General features: G+C 38.9%; 1 protein-coding gene across 2 annotated transcripts in view; it reads left to right on the forward strand.

Moving 5' to 3' along the window:
* LOC113528175 (mitochondrial import inner membrane translocase subunit tim16-like) overlaps positions 1–15,452 on the forward strand; it is a 138,611-nt gene that overhangs the window by 48,563 nt on the left and 74,596 nt on the right. For both annotated transcript variants that reach the window (XR_008303227.1, XM_034309795.2), the window contains exons 8-9: positions 4,148–4,228; positions 4,361–4,443. Coding sequence is in view for 1 of the 2 variants with exons in the window: in XM_034309795.2 (XP_034165686.1) it covers positions 4,148–4,228; positions 4,361–4,443 (164 nt within the window). In the remaining variant the exon portion in view is untranslated. The remainder of the gene's footprint in view (positions 1–4,147; positions 4,229–4,360; positions 4,444–15,452) is intronic.

A 15,452-nucleotide genomic window follows, 5' to 3' on the forward strand; every position in this document is an offset into this window, starting at 1 on the left:
AGTCCTTTCATTAGACATGCTGAGTGCAGAGTATCAGCAGTTGTGGGCTCTTACACACAGAAATTCATAAAATCACCATTAAATGTGTAAATATAAAGAACCCATGTGCTTTTCCTCTTTTATGTATAACAATTAGAAATGATGTGTGATGAGTTTTTTATGTTTTGTGTTTTATGTATTTTTAGTAATCCAATGTGAATTTTGATTCATTCCCACTAGGAATTAATGGAGGAATGTTGCAAGAATTTTGCAACCTTGGTGAGGTCACTGGCCAAAAAAGGTTGAGAACTGAGACGAGTTGAGTTCAGAGATGGAAATTAAATAGGAAGGAAACTATCCTAATGTTTAGCTCACTGCTTTCATAGTTATGAAGTTTATTCCAGATGCTGGACTGTGCACAATGGACATGTGGTTATGCATCTTGTGTTCCATATATGGAAATATTTGGATTGCTTCCAATGAATAAATTACTGTCTGGATGCCAATAAAACGTCTGTAGTCCCAATGGCTTTCCAGTGGCTTTGATAAAAGAATGATACACTATGAGGTTGGCCCTTAGAGAACCACATTAAGTGACATTTTGATGAGATCAGCTCAGTTTAGAGGTTTATGTGCAGGGTGTGTGCGGATTTGAAACATTCCTCGTCGTGTTCTTTGGACACAGAAGCACACAGAGCAAGTGAGTCTCAAACAGGCTGTAATTTAACGATTTTAATGAAAACAGCTCATAATGTCCAGGATGATGTTCTAGTGTTACTGCCTGTAATTAAGACTGGCTGAAGTACTGTATCAGAGTGAATCTCCATGTCTGATTTAAGTAAGTGTGGCGTGTGGCATCACTCCTCCAGAGAGAGGGAGAGCAGAGATAAGATTCCATTCTTCTGAAATCAGTTCCAAATGGTTCCAAAGCGTGATGTCCACCTCCCCACCCAAACTCCCTCTCGACCCTGAATAAACAAAGAGCATCACAGTTCTTGCCTTCATCCTTCAACCAATCTCGCCAGTACTCTGCCTTGCAATCAAAGACAGTTTTAATAGCCATGGTTTGACCAATAGTCAAAGAAATAGTGTGAAAATATCTACATTTTTGATGGAAATGTAAATAATATGGCTAAATAGAAGTGGGATAGTGGCATTTGCCAAACATTGTAATATTGACATATATTTATATATGTCAATATTATTAACAGATATTTATTGGTCAGTGCGTCTGCAGTAGTGTTATAGTTTAAACTTAGACATTTTTAATTTCTTTGATTTTTTTTTGGGATGTTTTTAATTTAGATTTTGTATATTTTATGTTTAGTACATGAAGATAGCAGGGCAGAAATTTCTGGAACTATTCATCTGATATTTCGAGAGGGAATGCAGAAGTACACACTACAGACTGTAATGTCTTTGTAATGGGGACTTGCTCTTGCACTTGTTTCTGCCAGCAACCACACTAAATTTCCCCACACACAAATCACAAGTCATACAATCACACGAATGTTGCACAGAAAAATAAAAAAATTCATGTCTGCTTTTGCAGTTTGTTTCTGAGTCAGTATTTCTGGGTTTCTTTGTGCTCTTTAGTATTTTTAGTATAGTATTTCAGTTCAATTTATTTGTACTTTTTTTATTTAACTATAAAAATCTTGATTTGCAGCAAATGAAAAATGTGGCCATAACCTGGAGAAAATAATTAGAATTTATATGTACACATATTCTTCATACTTTCTGGAATGTATGTGATATACAGTCAGAATATATCTCAGGCAAAGCAGTGTAAAGTTAAGGTCACATAACTGGTGGATAAAGTATACAGTGTGATGCTGGCTCTACCATTTAAAGAGGATCTTTGTGAGGACTTTTGTAGTGTGAGTGCTTGCACTGAGAACATCATGAAAAACGTTTGTCTCGTGCCGGCCTGCACAGCTAAAAATCTTCTTGTATATGAGAAGGGCTCCACGTTTGCAGGTATTCCTGCGGGGTGACAGGCCCTGCATTCAGCTCTGTTCAAATCAGTTCTGAGTGCTGACTCGAGCATTCCGACCAAGTACGAAAATGCCAATATCACCACAGTAACGTTTCAACTGTTCTGCAGTCTTGGTGAAATTCGGCAGATGTTTCTTTGTGTTAATATTAAAAAAATCATAATACAAAATAACATTGTAAGCAGTAGGGCAAAGCCACTGAATATACTAGCCAAAATATTACTGTTAAAGTATAAGAAGTTGATAAATGTTTGGTCTTGAGGGTCAAAACTTAATGGCTCATTATCTTAAGATCACATAATTGTCACATGGGACCTTATAATTTCAGGGTCTCAAATTCTCTCTCTGTGTGTCTCTCTCTCTCTCTCTCTCTCTCTCTCTCTCTCTCTCTTGTCCTGTGTTCTCTCTTTCTTGTTTATTTCGCATTAATTGATGAGTCACTCACTGAACCCTGAAATGGCTGTGTGTGGCTGAGAAAATACCTGCATGCACTTTCACATGTATGTATATTTGCTGTTGGGAAAAGGGAAGGCTTGCATTGCCACCATTTAACGTCAAGCCTTTTTTGCTGGACAGCACACATGGTCTTTGCTGTTGCCCTGTCATTTGTTTTTGCCTCTCTTTCTTTCCTTACATAAACGAACCCTGCTCTGAAGTGTCAGCAGCAGTAGATCAGCTTGTTCTTATTATCCAGCGCTGCTGCCATGTCATGCATTCTCCCTCCCCCTAACTCTGGGTCAGTGACAGACTGCCCATAAAAATGACGGCCTTAATTTTGAGAAATGAGGCCAGCAAACCTCATGTTACATGGAAACACCATGGCGCCTGTGGAACCATGGGTCCTATTGGGCCCTGGTGTTTCTCATACAGCATATATTCATATTCAGACATTTGCCTCTGGTTTGGCAAGCTAGTTAGCCCTCCAGAATTCAGGACCTTTCCTGGCAATAAACCATCAGCGCACTCGTAGCACAGAATATTTCCCGTCATCAGCCAGTATTTGTCCCTTATCCAGTAATGGCAGAAAATCTGAAAATGGTGATCAAGCATGAAATGTCACACCAGGAGAACAGAGAGTGGTAAACAGAGTTGATTTATTTCTTTGCCTCTTCCATTGCCTTTATTCCTTAATTCCTGGAGTTCTTTGACATCTTTTGGAGGAAGTTGAGGATTTGCTAATCATGCATGCTGAAAGCTCACTGTAGCCATACAGACACATCACCCTGCTCACTTTCTCTTTGGTCATAGATTTCACAGAGAGATGCAGTGTCTTGTTACTGTCTTTTCTGCTTGGCTGTAGTCAGCCCTTTCAAATGCCTGAGATACTGGTGTAGAGTGAATGGGATTATCTTTCTTATAGTTTGAAAAATAACATAAAAATAACCCGGAGTAGAAGTCCTTCTCAGACCTGGGACTGGAAGCAATACAGGTTGCCTTATGTACTTTAGTAAATGTCCATACGTAGAAGAACATGGTAGAGTGCAGTTACTGAGGGTTCCGTAGATCTTGTGTTGCGAGCATATTAATAATGATGTCAACTCTGTTAGGGTGAAATGGCAACACTCTTGCTTGGAAGTTGGTCAGACCAAAGCCCAGTGCATGGCCTAAACTGTTATTTGAACTGTACAGTACCTGTCCCATTCTTTTCTCATTCCTTCAAGAAATCTTTGTCTCTTTCCACATGAACACACACTCACTCACTCACTCACTCACTCACACACACACACACACACACACACACACATTTTTTCTCAATGTTGTTTTGACATGTGCTATGACTTTTAACAACTAAGACTGCATTCAGATTTTTCAGACGTTGTGATGATGTCAGAGCGACTAAGCTGCCTTTTAGTGGCTCAAAAAACACAGTTTTAGTCAGAGCCATGTCCTTTACTGTCTCTCGAGTATTTCAAACCTGAGATAAAGAGCAAATGACTAAAAATATCACTTGATCATCGGTGTTCACTCAGATTTAATCACTATCATGGTTTCTGCCATCATTAATCATTAATCATGGCTTTGCATCTTGTTCCCTCTGATTTTCAACTTTTCAATATTTTCAATATTTTCTGTCAGTGTTTTCAATTATAAAATTTTGTTATCCAATTTGATTTGCTCTTCAGCCTGTTACCTAAGCATAAAAATTTATATTGGTCATTTTTTCTCTACAGTGTGCTCAAGTTCTTTATAGCAACAAGGATTCTCGTGTTCTCTGGGTGAAAGATTATATCCTAACTACTGGATTCAATCAGGTAATACTGTGTTTTTATATATGTATGTATGTATATATATATATATATATATATATGAAAGAGAGAGAGATAATATAGCCAAGAGCCTATAAGCCTATAAATATTTTGTGTGTGTGTGTGTGTTTGGTTCAGAATCGGCAGCAGGAGGTGCGGCTGTGGGATTACAGGAAGCTGAACTCCTCTTTGAGCTCTGTGTCTTTAGCCACTTCCAATGGGTGAGTCTCAACACAAAACAGATACACTGTCTACTGCTCTATGATATCAGTGCTGGTGTGTCATCATGTCCACCTGATCTTTGTATGGGTGTGTGTGTGTGTGTGTGTTGGGTGAGTGTATGTGTATATGAGTGACCATGTAGCATATTGATCTTTATTCAGTACCCCGAAGAAACAGACAAGGCCCCTAGACATTGTAACAAATCTTTCAGGCGAGTCAGTTGGTCGAGTTGACTTTTCTTTTTTCTTCTTTTTTCTTTTTTCCCTTCTATCATTTGCTTTTTCTTTTAATTAAAATGAAATATGAAATATTTCAACAAAATAAGCAAATATTCTAAAAATGGCACAAAATGAAAATAGCAAACTGAAAGGAGCTTCAGCCAAACACACACAGTAATGGAAAGACTGGAACACACGAGTTATGTTTAGCTATGTTTGATTAGTGCACTTGTAGCACAGAATATTTCCCATCATCTGCCAGTATCTGTACCATATTCATTACCGACAGAAAATCTGAAAGTTCTGATCAAGCACGAAATGTCCCACTAAAAGAATGGAGAGTGGAGAAAAGAGTTGATTTATGTCCTTGCCTCTTCCATTGCCTTTATTCCTAAATTCCTGGAGCTCTTTGACAACAGTATACGCATTCATTACTCTTTAAAGCATGCAGTGATCATGTCTGTGTAAGTATACTGAGTTATACATCTACAACGATTACTAAAGTACATTACAATTACTTCCTGGATTAATTTTCAAATATTTATACCCTGTGTAGAGGCATGTTTATTTTTCAAACAGTATTCTTTAATTCAGGTTTTTTTCTAGCTATACATTTTTTTTCTTATGCACAAACTTTGCACAAACACAACTAGAGCTACAAAAAATGCTTATTGTAATAGTCAACAAATAATGGATTAATCTGCATAAATATGGCCAGTAAATGAGACAAGCTCTAACAAACATTTTTGTCTATTGTTTTTCAGTAATATGATGTAAAATAATAAGACTGTGATTAACAACTTAACATTTAACATCTTGTTGCTCTGGCTTTACTCTGACGCTTGGCTTTAGGGCGAATCTAATGATTATTCTCTGTATAAATACAAATAAACAATTTTAATTACAAATAATTTGATTTAAACAAAAAGCAAGAAATTTCTAGATTTAATGGATCTTACATTAAATAATTTTCTGAGCTAAAAGCCTCTATCAGCGTGTCTGTTTTTTATGTTTTTTTAAAACTTCCTCAACAGTGTTGGTCTGGCTACAAGCAGTTCTGCACACAGTGCTGTGTGGTGCAATAGTACCAGCACTGCCTCACATTCTACCTAAGAATAAAGGCCTGTGCACTCTTGCATTGTAACATTTCTATCGCTGGTTAAGTGAAGGATGTGCCAGGTATCATTGTTAAAACAACACTCAACACTCTTCAACATTCTTTTCCATTGGCATGCCCTTGAAGTTGCTTTTCTTAAATGTGATGGAATTCCAGGCTGCTGTAATGTGTCTGCACAGTGAGTTTGCCTGTGCCTCTGACAGTTGCTGTAAACACACACAAACACACACACACACACACACACACACACGCACACGCACAGGAGAAGTGAAGTGGGAAGGAACACTGTGGACAGAATGAGAGGGAGGGAAGAAGTGAAATGTGGTGTTTATACAGCAGTGTTGTGGCACTGCTATGGTAGCAGCTGTGTGGTTCTGCTCTTAAGGACAGTAGGGAGGAGCGTGCTGCTCACTGAGGCTCCACTCACACATGGAGGTGTGTAAAGGAGGGGAGGGGAAATACAAAGGGTGGGGTCTTCGCACAGGGAATGTGGAGCTGTAGCTCCTATAACATCTTTACTAATGTGTAGAAGTATTTGCTGAGCAAAGTTCCTGGTTGGAATGTGACTACTTTGGCCTCTTTGTATGGCTGAAATTGGTGTTTACATTAAACGACTCCAAATGGCCTCCTCTGGCAGCCCACCAACCCACGTTTTACCTCTCTCATTTCCTCTGGGTTATGGTAGGCAGATAGCTAACCTTATGTAACACCGTGAAATCCCCCTCGTAAATTACCCCTGAACACTGTGCACTATTGTTAAAATCATACAGATAAGCCTTGTTAACTTTTCTGAAATATTTATGAGAGTTTTCACCAGTGCTGATGTTCATGCTGACAGATGTATCGTGCCAGAACTAAACAAACACTATCACAAAGTACTAAAAATGGACGTACACTTAGCTTGACGAGCAGTGTGTTCTTTCTTTGTCACTAAGCTTGTGCCAGTGCAGTAGCCACAGGATGAGGAATGTTGCAGCTTGCACAGCTGATTGTCAACCATGTGTCAGAGTGCTGGGGTTAGACTGAAGAATGGACCATGAGCTTGTTTGTCTATAGATGAGGAGAGCTGTATAATCTTTTGACAAGCTGGGTGATCTTCTGGTATTTGCACATTAACACTGTAACCTTACTATGCCTATGTTATACTTACTCACTGTTTCCATTTAATTGTTGGATTATTTTGTGTAAATCAATGATTTAAAATCATCTTTTGATTCCTAGTTCTAATAGTTCAAAATATGTAAACGTCTGAGGTGGGTGGGAATACATATGCAAGTCACCGTAGGTGGTTCTAGTGGACTTCAGAATTGGTGTGCTGATAAACTTGTTAAAAAAAAAATTCTGTGCTGGACTTGTCTGACATGAGTGTGTGAAAAGGCTGTGAAAGTGTGTTTTGCTTGCAACTTAACCTTCAAAATAAAGATGCTAACCAGACTCAAATAATATTTCCAGTGTGAGGAGACAGCAGCACAGCTCATAGCCAAAATGTTGGCCAATGTATTGGTGATTTTTTTTGTTGTGATTTGTTGAGGCAAACACGATGTGCTACATAAGAAAATTGATCAGCAGAGGATAGACTATGGCTACACAGTCATCCCAGACTCTGGAATTCATATGCTTGTTTATTTCCCTGTCTGTATTAATGCACCTAACTAGCTAAATACAGTGGATATAAAAAGTCTATATACCTCTGAAATTTTTCATCATAAGATAACAGTGATCAGTCAGAGTAACTATGTATTGATGTAACTCAAGTGGACCCAAACCTTATTAGCACAATGCCTCCCAGAGCATAACAGAGCCACTGGACTTTCCTTTAATTTGTCACCTTGTCACCTATACAGTGGATATAAAAAGTCTACAAACTTGAAGGTTTTTGTGATGTAAAAAACCAAACCACAATAAATCATTTCAGATCTTTTCCACCTTTGATGTGATATAGCAACCAACAAAACTCAAGTAAAAAAAAAAAACAAATAGAATCTTTTAGGGAAAAAAAAAGAAGAAAAAACTTACAATAACCTGTTTGCAAAAGTGTAAACACTCTTTTATAATGAGGCATGTGACTGTGTTCAAAATTAACCAATCACATTCAAACTCTTGTTCAATAGTAATCGATGAATTGATTCTGATTAAATCCAAATCAAGATCAGCTGCTGAAGCTATGGGCTGCAAAGAGCTTCGAAAGCATGTACGAGGTCTCATTGTTGAAAGGTATCGATTAGGAAAGAGGGACAAAAGAAATTCCAAAACATTAGATGTTCCATGGAACACCGTGAAGGCCATCATCAACAAGTGGAGAAAATGGGGCGCCACAGTGACATCACCAAGAACAGGACGTCCCTCCAAAAGAGATAAAAGGAGAAGAAGAAAACTTATCAGGGAGCTGCAGGCAAGTACTGGTCACTCGCTGCAACTTGCAGTTGTTTACATATCTGGTCCTTCTCTTCAGCAGGAACTGGGGCTCTAGTCAAGACAGAGGAAATCATGAATAGTTCCAAATACGATGCTCTTTTGGCACAAAATATACAGGCCTCTTTTAGCCAGCTGAAGATGAAGAAAATTTTCAACTTCCAGCTAGATAACAACCCAAAGCACAAATCCAAGCCAACTAAGGAATGGCTTCAGAAGAAGAAGTTCAATGTTTTGGAATGGCCAATTAATACCCCATATCTAAATCCTATCAAAAACCCATGGAATAACTTGATGAGGCCTGTGCAAAGGAGATCCCATCACAATCTGATAGATATGGAGCATTTTTGCAAGGGAGAGTGGAATAAAATTGCTATTATGCAAAGTTGGCAGATTCCTACCCAAAAAAGAGAGTGCTATCACACTTAGGCAGCCAGGTCATTGTTAGTTTTTTCGGGGTTTACACACTACGGAAAATTTGGAAATGCGAATCAGCCTACAATGCATGTATTTGGACTGGGGGAGGGGTGTGTGGCCTTTTTATATCTGCTGTGTCTCACCATATGTTATTATGTATTATAAGCACTGACTCACATAATCCTCTGGGTCACCTGACTTGTAGTGGCTACATTTAGATGCACTTACCATCACATATACAACAATGTCTGTTACTAATCTGTATATTTGGCTCCAATACATGGCTCAGCTATCTTTTAAAATTGGTGTTCAAGGGCATTATTCTCCCAGATGAGAGTTCAGATTTTTTAAATTCTGGCAGGAGGCATGAGTGTTTACTATCCAAGAATTGCAGTTATAACCCTGTCTTGCCTATCCAGACTCATTTTGTCATTTTCTGCTTTTTTCGCTGTCTTTCTCCCAAGTTTCCCTAGCTTTCTTTCTTCTATTTGCATTCTTCTCTTCCCTATAATCTATAAAAACACCAGAGTAAACTTGAATCAGATGTTAAATTAGGGGTCAATATAGTCACCTATTATCCTTTGCAAAAATACCCTCCATGGTTTCAGAAGGTCATCTAGATTCTGACCAATAGCAGGGTGTATGGTAACAAATAAACTCCTACAGAGATAAAATCCCTACAGTACACCTCGCTCATTCCTCCAAGATTTCAGCCAAGCATTTCTGGCACCTCAGGAAATGTAAGTTCAGTATACAGCCTTGCAGATCCAATCCAACTAAAGGTCAGCTTTATTTGGGTCCTTATACAGTGTGGAGGCAACTATATACAGTTAATGTGCTCCACATTTGATCAGAAGGAACAAAACCGTTTGCTACACCCATTGACATGCTGGATTGATGCTTAATAACATTATCAGCAAAGAAGTCTATGACTGCAGCGCACTATTTATTTCTTCTTGGAGAGAAGCCACATACCTCAGGCTCTTGCAAATGAGAGCAGGCTGTAATCATCCACCCCCTACGGCACATATGCTCTGCCAGGGCATTATTTCAGAATTTATCCCTTTCCTGCTTTGTGTTCTGTAGTCAATGCCCTTTTTATGGGGTTTGTATGAATAACCATAGGCACCTTTGCTTTTGCATTGTTTTGCAACTATATTATGGTTTTGCTCATTGGTTCTGGATGCTGAGTTCAGACTATTTTTACTATGCCTTTATTTTGGCATTCAGTGTAATACAATTTAAAAAAAAAAGCTGATTTCTGCCAGACCTGATTTGAAACAATTTATTAAAATATCATGTGTCTTGAAGAATGCATGTTGTAGTAGAGCAGGATTTTATATGATTGCCTCAAAGCCAGCTTGTGTGCTCTTCTCACATGTCTCAAGTGTTTCTCGAGCATCTCTCCCTCATCTAACTAGTCTGGGATTTAATCTGTCATATAGTGATGTTTTAGTCCCTTTTGTCTGAGAACGTTCTTAATTTACTACTCTCAGTCCCAGTATTAAGCCTTTGGGTGCCAACTAGCCTAAATAAGTCAGACCAGAACGTCTATTTTGGTGTAAATTCAGATTGTAATTCCTTATATGTTATAATTACTGACTGATTAATTTATTTAAGTTATTTATTTAAGCTAATTTTTCATGGGCTGACATTGCTGGCATCTACATTCTCTCTTATCTGCTCTGTCCCTCTCATCTTTTCAGTCTCCACCCAACCGCTACCTAATTGCTCCCTCCCATACACGTAAGTGTAATGAGTTTAATTGGACCATCTGGCATGGTTGCAATCAGAGAACTTTACAATTTGACTCAATTGCAACCAGCTTTTTCAGCCAGTCCAGCTACATCATACCATTTCCTGCCTGTGTCCTGTTAAAGGACTGTCCACATCTACAGAACTCAGCACGAGGCACATTAGTTATTTGGGAACTGTCATGCTCTACATTAGACCTTAAATAGGCCTTTAGGGTGCGGATGCAGCGTCACTAAAGAGTCAGTTCAGTAGGAAGTTCACTATATTCAATAATTGTCAGGAATTTTCAGAACATATCACTCTATTACTTACACATAACCACATGATGACCACTTGCTCTGAGCTCTATTGAAACAGAGCTCAGATTCAACATAAGACCCTGGGATTGCAATTATGCTACACTAAAAACATCCACTGGATCCAATCTCAGACTAATGTGGAAATAGTTGATCACTGGTAGGGAAGATCGCCAGTATTTCCTGTGTCCTTTTTGATATTACAAGGATCACTTTCAACTGTGGATTTGATTCTCATATGTGGCATTTTAAATACAGTACCTTGCAAAAGTATTCAACCCCCAGATTCGTCTGGATTATAAATAACACTTACACAGATTGTTCCAGCCACTAGTTTTGTTGCAAACCAGTATGATCTTAAAGTAAATTTTCAAAGTCTGCTGCCATAAGAATTCAGACTAGTACTTGGTAGAACCGCGTTTTGCTGCAGTAACAGCTTTAAATCTGTTGGGGTATGCTCCTACAAGCACACTGTTTGGGAGTGATTTTCATCCATTCTTCCTGGCAGATATGCTCCATGTTTTTTAGGTTGGTTGGATGTTGTGTGTTGACTGCAATTTTCAAACAGTGCCCCAGATTCTCAATGAGATTCATATCTGGAGTTTGACTTTCACATTTTTGTTTTTAACCACTCCTGCGTTGCTTTGGCCTTGTGTTTGGGACCATTGTCCTGCTGACAGGTGAAGCTTCTGCCAGGTTTAGTTTTTTAGCAGACTGAAACAGGTTCTCTTATAATACCCCCTGTATTTTCCATCCATTGTCCCTTCAATTTTGACAAGAAGACCAGATTCTATGGATGAAAAGTGTCACCAGAGCATGATGCTGCCACCACCATATTTCACAGGATGGTATTAATTAAGTTATGGGCTGCATTAGGTTTGCACCACACATAGCACTTTGAAACTTGCCTAAATACAGTATCTTGATTGTCACTGGGTCATTCTTGTACTTTCATGTGGCTCTTCTTGAGCAATGGTTTCTTTCTAGCCACCCTCCCATACAGTCCTCAATTATGCAGAGCTCTTGAAATGGTTGTCTGTTCCACCTTCACTGCAGTCAGCCACTGTACTCTGCAACTCCTTCAGAGTGACTATCGGCCTCACTGTGACTTCCCTTGGAAGTCTCTGTCTTGTTTTGCACTTATTTTTGAGTGATGGCCTCAAAAGTGCTCTTCTATGAGTTCTTTATATATTAAAGTGGTTCCTAAGTGGTTGGACATCCCAGTAAGCACTGTTGGATCAATAGTGCGGAAGTGGAAGTTCCTATTCTATTACCATATTTTTAACTTCCTTAGAATACTCTGTTCATTTTCTCTCCTTTCCTTCAGACTGACAGTCCCTTCAATGGCAGTTAACCTGGGTTGGTTTTTGTTCAGAAAGTGGGAGCTGATTTAATATTTCACAGGTGAAGGCAAATTATTAGTTAGTTGTGTCGTTGTAAAGATAATATCTTTAAGCTGGGGCTTCCAGAACCTGGGGGTTTGAATACTTATGCAAGTAGCATTTTTCAGTTTTTGATTTTCTTTTAAATACTTGATGACCAATAATTAATTTTGATTCTGAAAATTCACTATAAGAGAATATGAGTTTGCAATAAAAATACTTACAGAAGAATATGTTTATCAACTTTTACACAGACAAATCTGATAAATTCCAGGGGGATTGAATACTTTTGCAAACCACTGTAGTCATGATATAATTACCATTATTAATTAATGCTTCATTTTGTGTAGCATTTTTCATGTTTGTGTGTCCTCTTAAAAGCGCTCTTCTATGAGTTCTTCATATATTAAGAGTTCTTGGCATCCTAAAGGGTTCTTTTTTGCAACCCTTTGTGAAGAGGAAACACTCTGGTTTAGGGTTCTACATAGACCTTCAAGGTTTTTCCCATAGGGGCAGCTGAAGAACTTTTAGAGCTTCCAGATTTGATCTTTTTTCTAAGGCAGCTTTCACATATGCAGAGTTTAGTCTGTTTGAATCAAACCCTGGTGCATTTTCTCCACCTGCCCTGTATTAGGGCCTAAATGGGCCTTTAAGGTGCAGATGCAGTGTGACAAAATATTCAACTCAGTAGAAAGCGTACGCCTTTCACTAATTGCCTGCAATTACAGAAACTATCACTAAATGTGTTGTGTACGCACAACTAAATGCTCCCATATCGCTTTCTCCAAAAACTTTTTCCAAACTTCTAAATATCCTAAATTTGTTTCAACTTTACCAACTCCTGATTCAGCAGGAACCCACTGGGAGCCAACCCGACCGTTTCACTAACTGTAGGAGCTTGCAGAATGGCTATAACAAGGCCAAGACAAATTTCTGTCTAAAAGCAGTCTAGAGTGGGCTGGGATGTAGGTGCTTGCTAATAATGTCTGTAGGGTTAATTTCATCTCATCTCTCTTGTTTTTCGTGGATCATTTGGTTTAGCAAAGATTTTGGGCCAGACCTAGGCTCTGCCATCCAATGCAGTCATCCCAAGCCTTCCTTAATCAGCTTGATTGCGTGAGTCTGAGTATAATGGCTTACTCCCTTCTACACATAGATCCAATCCCTCTCTTCCCCTCTCAGAAGCTCCATCAGACCCAGATGCGGTGGTCCTCCCCCTGGATTAAGGGCAGGTGTTCGGGGTACGAGCTGAGCTCAGTGCTTGGATTTACATGTGTTTGGTTGGTGATACAATAGTCCCATTTTTCTATCATCAAGTTTTTTTTCTTACTCTAACAAACAGTCTTAGAAGTTCTTTCTGCTGACCCAGGCAGAACCATGCTGAGGACGAGCCCAGATGTGGTTTAACCATCACTATTGAAGAGAAGTGCTGCTTGGAGTGGCTGTTACTTGCTGGCCAGATGAGGGTATCTGAGAGTCTTTGGGTTTAAGCTATCAGTCAGGGTAATCATAGGCTTCTTGACAGTATGACGCAAAATGGAGCTCTGAAAATCTCAGATTTTTATTTTATTTTTATGTGAGTCAACAACCCATCACATATCCACCTGATGACCGTTTGTCACTCTGTGATTAGAGCACAGATACAGCACAAGACCATTGGATTGCATTTACGCAACACTCACAAATGTCCAGTGGAGACTTCTCACCTAATTTTGCCAAATTAATGTGAAAATAGTTGAAAGTTGGTAGGGAAGATCCCCAGTAATTGCTGTGGTGTTTTTTATTTTACCTGGATAGTTTTCCACCGATTAGTTGTTTCTCTTATGTGGCATTTTAGATATTTATTGTATTGCACTCCCCAATATTTATACATTGCTTCATTTTTGTATAATTTTTTCATATTAATGTGTCCTTTTATATTAAGGGTTCTTGGCATCCTAAAGGATTCTAGCTTATAACTTCTTCTGATAAGGAAACACTCTGTTGTAAGATTCTACATAGAATTTTAAATGGTTCTTCCAGAGGAACAACCGAAGAACACTTAAAGGTTCCAGATTTGATTTTTTTTTCTAAGTGTACTTTAATATGCGGAATTTAGTCTGTTTAAATTGGCAGGTGAGAATTCAACAATCACACTAAGATGCAGACCAAAACAATTTAGTGTGCCTGAGTGAGGTGTTTGCCATGAGAAAATGATTTGGCCCTGAGTCGAACCCAACTTCAGGAAGTGAATCAAATATGCTGTGTATTCTAGCTTGCTGGCAGCAATTTTTTGTAGCTATAACCTGCTATCCTAACACACAGGGCACAAACTGAGCCAAAGGACAGAGCTGAAGTGCTGCAGAAATGCATGGTGATTTATAAAAATGTTTTTAAACAGTTATTTATAATTAATAAATAAAATTGAAATGAAATGAAATTATTTATATAATTATCTACTTGTTTATTTAGCGTTGGCTCTATGTTCCCCATGCTTGGTTGACTTTTACGTGCACTTCGCAAAGAGTTACCTTTTTCTGTCACTGGATTTGTGACTTTTATGGGTATGTTTTTAGCCTTACATGCTCTTCAGCCTATTTTTTCACTTTTAGGTTTATTTAAATATATGCAGTTTAAAATCAAATCAAATAGCAAATGAATCAAAACATTTTGCTCTGATTTGCAAACAGAGTAATAGCAGTGAACGTGGTCTGAGAGTGAAATCAGAACTGTCCAATACTCTGTCTGATGGCACTGTTACGTTTCTTATTTGCATTAGGAATAGCCATGCAGTGAGAGCATAGTTCTATACTGCAGCTTCTTTTAGTACTTAGTAGATGTATAATCAGGCTTAAATGGCCATGTGTTGAAGCCATCTGTGTAATGATGTTGGCTCTGAATCACACCATTTAAGACTTGCCTGTTTTCTTTGACTGTTGGTATTCAGTAGCCACGCAGGAGTGTGTGTGTGTGTGTGTGTGTGCGTGTTGGGGGGATGGCAGGGGTAAGTGTGGCAACCTAGGCAAAATGTGAGTGGATCTAGCCCAACCATTACTCACAACACATGGATGAAATGCAATGTGATAGGCCTCCCAACTCCATTTCTCCCCTCCATTAACACAGAGATGATATGGAGAAATGCCTTCTCTCCATCTTCCTCATCTTTCTCTCACCCAAAGAGCTCTTTGTGTGTTTGTGCTGTTACTGTCACTCTCATTCTTGAGCCAGAGGGTCTGTGGTTTGGAGCTCCTGTGTGTAAGTGAAGGCTTGTGACTAGGGCCAGCATGTTGAATGGCAGCCCTTGCTCTGTGCTCATAAAGCGAATAAACCTGTTTCCCATTAGGTTCCCGCTTTCCTGTGCTGCCAGGGTTCCAGTGGCCCACATACTGCAGCCAGCCAGCAATGGCAGGTCACCATACACATATACACACA

Source organism: Pangasianodon hypophthalmus, chromosome 13, assembly GCF_027358585.1.
Source record: "Pangasianodon hypophthalmus isolate fPanHyp1 chromosome 13, fPanHyp1.pri, whole genome shotgun sequence".
NCBI classification, from domain to species: domain Eukaryota; kingdom Metazoa; phylum Chordata; class Actinopteri; order Siluriformes; family Pangasiidae; genus Pangasianodon; species Pangasianodon hypophthalmus.